The 12,428-nt window shown below is 43.5% G+C and overlaps 1 protein-coding gene across 2 annotated transcripts in view; it reads right to left on the minus strand.

Annotated features, from left to right (window-relative positions):
• The window catches only part of baiap2b (BAR/IMD domain containing adaptor protein 2b), a 154,699-nt gene extending 148,853 nt beyond the window's left edge, over positions 1-5,846 (minus strand). For both annotated transcript variants that reach the window (XM_084161352.1, XM_084161353.1), the window contains exon 1: positions 5,744-5,846. In XM_084161352.1, the coding sequence (XP_084017478.1) occupies positions 5,744-5,818 (75 nt within the window). In that variant the 5' untranslated portion in view covers positions 5,819-5,846. The remainder of the gene's footprint in view (positions 1-5,743) is intronic.
• Between the last annotated feature and the right edge of the window lie 6,582 nt (positions 5,847-12,428).

The following is a 12,428-nucleotide window of genomic DNA, read 5'->3' on the forward strand; positions in this document are numbered from 1 at the left end:
TCAACCCCCTCCTGTACTCCCTGTTCACCCATGACTGCGTGGCCAAGCACGCCTCCAACTCAATCATCAAGTTTGCAGACGACACAACAGTAGTAGGCTTGATTACCAACAATGACGGGACCGCCTACAGGGAGGAGGTGAGGGCTCTGGAAGTGTGGTGCCAGGAAAATAACCTCTCACTCAATGTCAACAAAACAAAGGAGATGATCGTGGACTTCAGGAAACAGCAGAGGGAGCACCCCCCTATCCACATCGACGGGACCGCAGTGGAGAAGGTGGAAAGCTTCAAGTTCCTTGGCGTACACATCACCGACAAACTGAAATGGTCCACCCACGCAGACAGTGTGGTGAAGAAGGCGCAACAGAGCCTCTTCAACCTCAGGAGGCTGAAGAAATTCGGCTTGGCACCTAAAACCCTCACAAACTTTTACAGATGCACAATTGAGAGCATTCTGTCGGGCTGTATCACCGTCTGGTACGGCAACTGCACCGCCCGCAACCGCAGGGCTCTCCAGAGGGTGGTGCGGTCTGCCGAACGCATTACCGGGGGCAAACTACCGCCCTCCAAGACACATACAGCACCCGATGTCACAGGAAGGCCAAAAAGATCATCAAGGACATCAACCACCCAAACCACTGCCTGTTCACCCCGGTATCATCCAGAAGGCGAGGTCAGTACAGGTGCATCAAAGCTGGGACTGAGAAAATGAAAAACAGCTTCTATCTCAAGGCATTCAGACTGTTAAATAGCCATCACTAGCATATTAGAGGCTGCTGCTGCCTATTGAAATCACTGGCTACTTTAAGAAATTGAACACTAGTCACTTTAATAATGTTTACATATCTTGCACTACTCATCTCATATGTATATACTGCATTTTATTCTATAATATTCTACTGTATCTTAGTCCATGCCACTGTCATTGCTTGTCCATTTATGTATATATTCTTAAATTCCATTCCTTACTAGCTTTGTGTGTATTGGGTATATGTTGTGAAATTGATATTACTTGTTAGATATTACTGCACTGTTGGAGCTAGAAGCACAAGCATTTCGCTACACCCACTATAACATCTGCTAAACGCGTGTATGTGACAAATAAAATGTTGATTTGAATACCGCCTTGCACGCTCTTGCCTGCATCTAGCTGATCTAGGGTGTAATCCTTAGTCCAACAGTTGCAAACGAGAGTTTCTATTGGACAAATTCAGGTATGTTTATTCCCGTGTCGTTCCGTTTAAGAAACATTTTAAAACAGAATTGGCGGACTGAATACACCCCTGATCATACGCAAATACAGTTCATTTTCATAGAAGCCACATAAACAGCATGATCACTTAGCTAGCTCTCGCTCTCACTCTCCCTTCATTTTTGAGGAAATGTACTTGTTAAAAACTGTTCAACTATTCTCTTTCTCTCTCTTTGAGTCAACTACTCACCACATTTTATACACTGCAGTGCTAGCTAGCTGTAGTTTATGCTTTCAGTACTAGATTCATTATCTAATCCTTTGATTGGGTGGACAACATGTCAGTTAATGCTGCAAGAGCTCTGATAGGTTGGAGGACGTCCTCCGGAAGTTGTCATAATTACTGTGCAAGTGAAGGTCTACAGTAGGAACTCGAGTTTTGTATTGAAGTCAATGAACCCAGATGGAAACTAGCTGTCCCCAGGCTACACCATGGTGCTACCCTACAGAGTGCTTTTGATGCTACTGTAGACCTTCAATGCAAAACAATGTGTTTTAATCAATTATTCAGTGACGTGAATATATTTAGTATAGTTTTATCTAAAAAGGATGACTTTAATGTTTCACTATTTTTATTTTTATGAAATTCACTGAGGAGGATGGTCCTCCCCTTCCTCCTCTGAGGGGCCTCCACTGCTAGCATCCAGCTCTTCTTCTCCTCCTCCCTGTAACAAGACCGGCCATCACCTTCTGCATTTAAAGGCTTAAAAAGTACACTGAGGATAAAACTTTATAAAAATAATGTATTGTGCAAAATGAGCAAGATAAAACAATTGGGAGTATCAGGTGCTAAAATAACAGCTCAACTTTCAGACATGGACTCTCTAGAACAGGGGTATTCAACTCTTACCCTATGGAGGTCCGGCGCCTGCTGGTTTTATACCTGATCATTAATTGCACACACCTGGTGCGCCAGGTCTATATCAGTCCCAGATTAGAAGAGAACAATGAAAACAAGCAGTGGCACTAGCTTCGAGGTCCAGAGTTGAGTTTGAGGACTCTAGAACATTCTCAGCATACCTGTTATGCTGTGGCTTGAGCAATTAGTTAATTATATACACCTGTAAAGTGACCTGCCATGCAAAACTGAGCCAATACCAATCAAGACACAATTGAAACGCAATTGACCAAACAATTAACTGCATGAGGTGATACTGATTGAAAGCGCTTGAATATGGAGGGATCTGAATGGGGAATGAAAGAAACTCAACAAACACATCTTGCTCTTGAATAAATACTTGCATAAACATTTAAAAGAGTCCAATGCCTAGTGAAGAAGCATCTCCTTCACACTCACCCTCAGTAGCAGGCCTGGTTGTATGGTATCTAGAAGCTGTCACTCATCTGGTCAGGTCTTTAATGAACAAATCAAGACCTCTAAGTGTTTCTTCTTTGAAACACACACCATTCTACCAGCCTAAGCGCTGCATGCATGCATGCACATACACACTTACAGCCCTCGCCAGGCAGCATCCGTCTCCCCAAATTAGGCCCCCAGCCGTGGGTCAATTTACCAGGGCAGCTACTACTCTCCTCTCCTCTGCGTTGCTCCACCACTCCATCTCTCCCTCTCCTGCTGGGCTCTTTAATGAAACAGCCTGCTGATCAGGAAAATATCCCCCCACTGACTGACTGACTGACTGACTGTCTGACTAACTGACTGAATGTCTGACTGGCTGGCTGTCTGTCTGTCTGACTGTCTGACTGACTGAATGTGTCTGTCTGTCTGTCTGACTGTCTGTCTGTCCCTCTCATTCCACATCACATGATTACCTCATGACCTCACTACCTTCTCCATCATCAAGGCTATTCTCTCATTAGACTACCACCTGGTCCTCTCCTCATCTTCCTCTCTCTGGCCCTCCATTAACGACCCCAACACATCTCCCACTGGTCTCAGCATCAGGCTGCTGCTCAACCACCACTGTTCATTAAAGTCTACCTAGAGGGGTGTGTGGAGGGTCGGGTCTAGGTGTTAGAAATGAAGCTCAGAAGGAGAGTACGTATACGAGTGTACAGCTCAGTGCTCTCTGTGTTGCGTGGTAGTGGCTGGCCATGACAGGTCAACCAGAGACTACTTAGATCATAGCAGCCACTAGGCTCTGGTTACCATCTGACAATGTTATAAGAGTGAGTACTGAGAACAGTGACGAGTTTTCACAGGTTGTGCAACCTCTTGTCCCTTTGCACTTCTCCCTCTCACATGGACGACACAACATGTGGGTCCAAAATGGCATCTTATTCCCTATGGGTCCTGGTCCAAAGGGAATAGGGTGCCATTTGGGATGCAACCAACATCTTACAGTGCAGTGAATCTGCAAAGTAGCAACTCGGCCCTTGGCTCTGCTAAAGGAGGGCTTTGTTGTGGAAATGGCAGGAGGGTTGCAACCTGCCGAAATGTTGTAATGTTTTAGACTACAGGGGAGTTTCAACAAGTGTGGGACGGTACTTTATTCCCTCTATAAACTCCTCTAGCTTGGTGAAAAGGGTGATGAAAATATGTTGAGAAAAAATCTGTCCAATACTGCCATAGTTCAGAATCTCTAACAAGCAGTGCTTGACTTTAATTAAAATAGGTGCCGATACTAATTTGGAGTGTCGCTACTGTTTATATTTAGGTGCAGTAACTCAAACAGTAGAAAATATGAGGTGCTGGTACTCAGTTCAGATTAGCTCCTGCCCAAGTCAAGCACTGCTAACAAGCCACCTTGCTAAGATAACAGAGGGAAAGAACATGAGTAACATGACACTGCTATTCTGAAATGTATTATATTTGCTCACATGTTTATTTAGCCAAGTTCTTCTCCTCTGAGACAAACAACAACACCCTCACAAGGTAATTACAGAAAGAGTGCCACCCACCCATCCCTCCTCACACACTCATCCCTCAACACAGGAGACTCCTATAACTCCCCTAACAGATGTCTCCCAACAGCTAGGCTTTATTGTGTGAACCCACCTACTGTGAGAGCTGTTCGTTTTTTCTTTTAATAGAAACTTGATCTGATTTTTAAATACATATAGCAGACACACCTATCCAGAAACAATTATGGTTAAGTGCCTTGCTCAAGGGCACATCGACAGATTTTTCACCTAGTCAGCTCGGGGATTCGAAACAGCAACCTTTCGGTTATTGGCCCAATGCTCTTAACCACTAGGCTACCTGCCTAGACCATAGGCTGCAACATATGAATAGAATATGAATAGTTATTGATATAAAGAGGACTAAATGGTCGAAACTCAGATGGGGTAACAGACGACGGGCAGGTGTACTTCTTTCTTTAACACGATTTAGTTTCAGCCCGAAACCCCTTCCTGCGGGCTGACAGAAATGCTGGGCCGCAATATGCCATGCCATGCAATTTGAGCTATAGCCATCTGCCCAGCCTGGTCACATACACTAGACGTAACATAGTAAACGTAAATCCGGAAACTGAATTTTGAATGATATGTTAAGTTTTGTATGGTTACATAAGACAGATGGTTACTTAAGGCAAAAACAAAAGTAGGGTGGTTGGTCGGGCGTATAACGCGAATGTCTATTAACCCAAAGGTTGCGAGTTTGAATCTCATCACGGACAACTTTAGCATTTATGCTATTTAGCAACTTTTCAACTACTTACTACTTTTTAGCTACTTCGCAACTACTAAGTATGTTAGCTAACCCTTCCCCTTTAACCTAACTCCTAAACATAATCCTAACCTTAACCCTAACACCATAGCAAAGCTAACGTTAGCCAGCCAGCTCGCTAGAATTAGTAACATATCCTATGTTTTGCAAATTCGTTTCATATTGTATGTTTTGCAAATTAGTTAAAAAAATAATAATTGCAAATTCGTACAATATAATACGAATTGTAATTCGTAACATATCACACAAAATGAGTGATGGACATCCACAAATTAATACATACCATACAAAACGTTCTATATTCTACTAAAAATAGTGTCTCGGTTTTACGTATAGAATAATACAAAATGCTCTGAGACCATGTTGGTCTGCCTCAAGGCAAACTGTCACTTTATTACACATCGGTAAGTAAAATGATGTATTAAAATTAAACTTGGACTGGGGAACTTGTTTTTTGTCCCCTGTTAGCCTATGGCTGTTGGCGTCACTGTGAGCAATGTGTCACTCACTGCAGAGAAAAATAGCATGATTTTGGAGCAGTGATAAGACCCTCTATGGACGATGGGGTGAGATTGGACATTTCCCCGGTACACCATAGAAGCCGAAGTCCTTATCATTGTTAATGGTTTCGACTTTTGTAAAAAAAAAAATGTATATATAGGAAGTTTGATTGGTTATATTCGAATATAGAGAGTAGCCTAAAATGATCTTGACCTGTGCCTAAAACAAAGTTCAAAACGTATCCAACAGCAACCACAATCTTCAGCTGACGAGACTCTCACCAAGCCACTTTAGGAAAACATTAATCGAGGGATGAATTATTGAAACGGGAATGAATGGACAGTTGCATGTGTGTTCTTACCTTATATACATTCTCCGTAATACGGTGCACCTCGTCAGTCCGAGACATCGTGGAATCTTCTTCAGCCAAAACCATAGACCAGATTTCCTTTAGTGACCGGAGCTTTCCGAAGAAATACTACTGAGGAAAAACACAGAGTAGGTGGAAGGAATCGTGGTAACAAACAACAACAGAGGAAGGCGGACGCGCGTAAAATGAGACTCCGGAATCACGGGTTTTATACGAAACTCCTCTACTGCACCCACACTAGCCCACGCAGTCTGGAGGCTATACCAAACGTGTAGCGCAGAGGGAGGCTTGTCATAGGGATACCGCTGCTTGCCATTTTAAAGGGCTCTGCCTCCTCTCTCTCGAACACTGCCCACACCACTGCCTCCGCTTTGCCTACTCTGCATAAAATGAATTCATAACACCTGCATGCCTTAATGACTACAGTACACACTACAAGCGCATACACACATCTCTATACCCAACAATAATGATTTTAACAGATTGTGCTCTTGCGGTCAAGGTAAATGAACAAATTCTGGAGCGCACACATTTTATGCAAAACATACTGTAGCCTAACGCATGGTATAAAGAATGGCGTAGAACCAAGTGTATTTATCGAACATTGTACAAAACACTACAACTGAATATATATCTGTTAAAGTTGTGCCTATAGCTATTCGTGTATGAATAGGCTTAGTGAGTGGGATGTATAATGTGTGTGTGTGTAGGACAGAGTCACTTTTCTCGTATTGGCTACAGTATGTAATGTAGGCAGGGGAATACTCCACACCTCATTCAGAAAGTCACGATCTGCACTACAAGAACCTGTTGGAAAATGTCTCTAAATGTCAAGGCCTATTCTACAAGCTGGCCTTGGATAGAATACCATACCTATTTTCAGTCACCCTTCATTGAGTAGGCTAGTAATGGGGCAATTTACATTCTGGTGGAGGTGGACAATAACGTTTTTCTATTCTATTATTTTGTAATGGAGGGAAAACAGTGCTGCTGCCCTTTGTCTCCAATATTCCAGAAACATATTAGCGTTATAAAAAGGCAGAAGGGGGAAAGGTACAGTACCTTGTACAGTGTTGAGAGATACAGGGCACTCAACCCCTTGCCTGTCCACTCCACCAAGAGTTCACTGGGTTTAGCTATCTATTTTGACAACACTGCTAAGAGGGGCTCATAATTCAACTTCATAACCCATCTGAAAGCTTGAATTAAGTTTTGTTGAAAGACATTTTTCAATTTTGCCATTGCTTGTGTGATGAACAATCTATACTGAACTAAAATATAAAGGCAACATGTAAAGTGTTGGTCCCATGTTTCATGAGCTGAAATAAAAGATAACAGAAATGTTCCATATGCACAAAAAGTTTACTTCTCACAAATTGTTTGCACACATTTGTTTACATCCATGTTAGTGAGCATTTCTCCTCTGCCAAGATAATCCATCCACCTGACAGGTGTAGCACATCAATAATCTGATTAAACAGCATGATATTTACACAGGTGCACCTTATGCTGGGGACAATAAAAGGCAACTCTAAAATGTGCAGTTTTTTCACACAACACAATGCCTCTAATATCTCAAGTTTTGAGAGAGTGTGTAATTGGCATGCTGACTGCAGGAATGTACACCAGTGCGGTGACCAGAGAATTGAATGTTCATTTCTCTACCATAAGCCACCTCGAACACCGCTTTAGAGAATTTGGCAGTAAGTCCAACCGGCCTCACAACTACAGATCACGTGTAACCATGCCAGCCCAGGACCTCCACATCTGGCTTCTTCACCTGCGGGATCGTCTGAGATCAGCCACCAGACAGCTGATGAAACTGTGGGTTCGCACAACCAAATAATTTCTGCACAAACTGTCAGAAACCGTCTCAGGGAAGCTCATCTGTATGCTCATCGTCCTCACCAGGATCTTGACCTGACTGCAGTTCAGCGTCGTAACCGAATTCAGTGGGCAAATGCTCATCTTCTATGGCCACTGGCATGCTGGAGAAGTGTGCTCTTCACAGATGAATCCCAGTTTCAACTGTACCGGGCAGATGGCAGACAGCTTGTATGGCGTCGTGTCGGCGAGTGGTTTGCTGATGTCAACGTTGTGAACAGAGTGCCCCATGATGTCGGTGGGGTTATGGTATGGGCAAGCATAAGGTATGGACAACGAACACAATTCAATTTTATCGATCACAATTTGAATGCACAGAAATACCGTGACGAGATCCTGAGGCCCATTGTCGTGCCATTCATCCACCGCCATCTCCTCATGTTTCAGCATGATAATGCACGGCCCCACATTGCAAGGATCTGTACACAATTCCTGGAAGCTGAAAATGTCCGTGTTCTTCCATGGCCTGCATACTCACCAGACATGCCACCTATTGAGCATATTTGGGATGCTCTGGAACGACGTGTACGACAGCGTGTTCCAGTTCCCACCAATATCCAGCAAATTCGCGCAGCCATTGAAGAGGAGTGGGAGAACATTCCACAGGCCACAATCAACAGCCTGATCAACTCTATGCAAAGGAGATGTGTTGCACTGCAAGAGGCAAATGGTGGTCACACCAGACACTGACTGGTTTTCTGATCCAATGCCCTACCTTTTTTTAAGGTATCTGTATTCTCAGTCATGTGAAATTCATAGATTAGGGTCTAGTACATTTATTTCAATTGACAGATTTCTTTATATGAACTGTAACTCAGTAAAATCTTTGAAATTCTTGCATGTTTCATTAATATTTTTGTTCAGTGTAGTTGGCCGAAGTGGTTTCCATAATTAAAAAAAATTAAATGTTATTTGTCAGATGCTTTGTAAACAACAGGTGTAGACTAACAATGCAGAGTTAAAGATAAAACATTAAATAAAAAAATAGAAATAGTGACATGAGGAATAAATACAGTGAATAACAATAACGAGTAAAAATAACATGGCTATATACATGAAGTAGAAAATAACATGGCTATATACAGGAAGTAGAAAATAACATGGCTATATACAGTAAGTAGAAAATAACATGGCTATATACAGGGAGTAGAAAATAACATGGGTATATACTGGGAGTAGAAAATAACATGGCTATATACAGGAAGTAGGCAATAACATGGCTATATACAGGGAGTAGAAAATAACATGGCTATATACAGGGAGTAGAAAATAACATGGCTATATACAGGGAGTAGAAACTAACATGGCTATATACAGGGAGTAGAAAATAACATGGCTATATACAGGGAGTAGAAAATAACATGGTTATATACAGGAAGTAGAAAATAACATGGCTATATCCAGGGTGTAGAAAATATCATGGCTATATCCAGGGTGTAGAAAATAACATGGCTATATCCAGGGAGTAGAAACTAACATGGCTATATACAGGGGGTAGAAAATAACATGGCTATATATAGGGAGTAGAAAATAACATGGCTATATACAGGGAGTAGAAACTAACATGGCTATATACAGGACGTAGAAAATAACATGGCTATATCCAGGGTGTAGAAAATAACATGGCTATATATAGGGAGTAGAAAATAACATGGCTATATACAGGAAGTAGAAAATAACATGGCTATATATAGGGAGTTGAAAATAACATGGCTATACTGTGAGGGAAAAAAGTATTTGATCCCCTGCTGATTTTGTATGTTTGCCCACTGACAAAGACATGATCAGTCTATAATTTTAATTGTAGGTTTATTTGAACAGTGAGAGACAGAATAACAACAAAAAAATCCAGAAAAACGCATGTCAAAACTGTTATAAATTGATTTTCATTTTAATGAGGGAAATAAGTATTTTACCCCCTCTCAATCAGAAAGATTTTTTATGGGATTAAGGTCTGGAGACTGGCTAGGCCACTCCAGGACCTTAATATGCTTCTTCTTGAGCCACTCCTTTGTTGCCTTGGCCGTGTGTATTGGGTCATTTTCATGCTGGAATGCCCATCCACGACCCATTTTCAATGCCCTGGCTGAGGGAAGGAGGTTCTCACCCAAGATTTGACGGTACATGGCCCCGTCCATCGTCCCTTTGATGCGGTGAAGTTGTCCTGTCCCCTTAGCAGAAAAACACCCCCAAAGCATAATGTTTCCACCTCCATGTTTGACGGTGGGGATGGTGTTCTTGGGGTCATAGGCAGCATTCCTCCTCCTCCAAACACGGCGAGATGAGTTGATGCCAAAGAGCTCGATTTTGGTCTCATCTGACCACAACACTTTCACCCAGTTCTCCTCTGAATCATTCAGATGTTCATTGGCAAACTTCAGACGGCCCTGTATATGTGCTTTCTTGAGCTGGGGGACCTTGCGGGCGCTGCAGGATTTCAGTCCTTCACGGTGTACTGTGTTACCAATTGTTTTCTTGGTGACTATGGTCCCAGCTGCCTTGAGATCATTGACAAGATCCTCCCGTGTAGTTCTGGGCTGATTCCTCACCGTTCTCATGGTCATTGCAACTCCACAAGGTGAGATCTTGCATGGAGCCCCAGGCCGAGGGAGATTGACAGTTATTTTGTGTTTCTTCCATTTGCGAATAATCGCACTAACTGGTGTCACCTTCTCACCAAGCTGCTTGGCGATGGTCTTGTAGCCCATTCCAGCCTTGTGTAGGTCTACAATCTTGTCCCTGACATCCTTGGAGAGCTCTTTGGTCTTGGCCATGGTGGAGAGTTTGGAATCTGATTGATTGATTGCTTCTGTGGACAGGTGTCTTGTATACAGGTAACAAGCTGAGAATAGGAGCACTCCCTTTAAGAGTGTGCTCCTAATCTCAGCTCGTTACCTGTATAAAAGACACCTGGGAGCCAGAAATCTTTCTGATTGAGAGGGGGTCAAATACTTATTTCCCTCATTAAAATGCAAATCAATTTATAACATTTTTGACATGCGTTTTTCTGGATTTTGTTGTTGTTATTCTGTCTCTCACAGTTCAAATAAACCTACCATTAAAATTATAGACTGATCATTTCTTTGTCAGTGGGCAAACGTACAAAATCAGCGGGGGATCAAATACTTTTTTCCCTCACTGTATATAGGGAGTAGAGAATAACATGGCTATATATAGGGAGTTGAAAACAACATGGGTATATACAGGAAGTAGAAAATAACATGGCTATATATAGGGAGTTGAAAATAACATGGCTATATAAAGGGAGTACCAGTACAGAGTCGATGTGCAGGGGTACGAGGTAATTTAGGTAGCTATGAACAGTACATAGGTAGGGATAAAGTTACTGGGCAACAGAATAGATAATAGACAGTAGCGTATGTGGTGAGTGTGAAAGTGTGTGTGTGTGTATGTGTGTGGCGTCAGTATGCATGTGTGTGCATGTTATATGTGTGTGGGCATATGTTGTGTGTGTGTGTGTGTATGTATGTGTTGGGGTGTCAGTGTACTGTAAGTATGTGTGAGTGTATGGGTAGTCCAGTGTGTGTGCATAGTCAGTGCAAGAGAGTTAGTGCAAAAAAAGGTAAATGCAGGTAGTCCAGGTAGCCATTGATTAGCTGTTTGGCACTCTTATGCCTTGGGGCTAGAAGCTGTTCAGGGTCCTGTTGGTTCTAGACTTGGTCCACTGGTGCTGCTTGCCATGCTGCAGCAGAGAGAACAGTCTATGTCTTGGGTCACTGGAGTCTTAATTGTTTGGAGGCCTTCTCTGATACTGCCTCGTATAGAGGTCCTGGATGGCAGGGAGCTCGGCCCCAGTGATGTACTTGGCCGTACTCACCCTCTGTAGCGCATTGCGGTCGTTGCCTTGCAGTTGCCGTTCCAAGCGGTGATGCAGCCAGTCAAGATGCTCTCAATTGTGCAGCTATAGCACTTTTTGAGGATCTGAGGGCCCATGTCAAATCTTTTCAGCCTCCTGAGAGAGAAGAGGCGTTGTCGTGCCCTCTTCACAACTGTGTGGGTGTGTGGACCATGTTCATTCCTTAGTGATGTGGACACTGAGGAACATGAAGCTCTCAACCCGCTCCACTACAGCGCTGTCGATGTGGGTGGGGGCGTGCTCGCCCCTCCGTTTCCTGTAGTCCACAATCAGCTCCTTTGTCTTACTGACATTGAGGGAGAGATGGTTGTCCTGGCACCAGACTGCCAGATCTCTGACATCCTCCCTATATGCTGCCTCATCGTCGCCGGTGATCAGTCCTACCACAGTTGTTGGCAGCAAACTTGATGATGGTGTTGGAGTCGTGCGAGGCCACGCAGTCGTGGGTGAACAGAGAGTACAGGAGGGGACTAAGTACACACCCCTGAGGATCCCCTGTGTTGATGGTCAGCGTGGCGGATGTGTTGTTGCCTACCCTCACCACCTGGGGGCGGCCCTTCAGGAAATCCAGGATCCAGTTACAGAGGGAGGTGTTCAGTCCCAGGGTCCTGAGCTTGGTGATGAGCTTGAATGGGACTATGGTGTTGAATGCTGAGCTGTAGTCAATGAACAGCATTCTTACCAGTGGAGGCTGCTGAGGGGAGAACGACTCATAATAATGGGTGGAACGGAGCGAATGGAATGGCATCAAACCATGTGTTTGATACCATTCCACTGATTCCGCTCCAGCCATTACCACGAGCCCGTCCTCCCCAATTAAGGTGCGGGGGTGGGGCTAGTCAGTCACTGTATGATAATAAAGGGGGGACAGTGTGTGGCATTCTGCTACCTTTGCCAGATATATTTGGCAGCAAG

The sequence above is a fragment of the Coregonus lavaretus genome (genome assembly GCF_964263955.1).
Source record: "Coregonus lavaretus genome assembly, chromosome: 1".
Lineage (NCBI taxonomy): Eukaryota > Metazoa > Chordata > Actinopteri > Salmoniformes > Salmonidae > Coregonus > Coregonus lavaretus.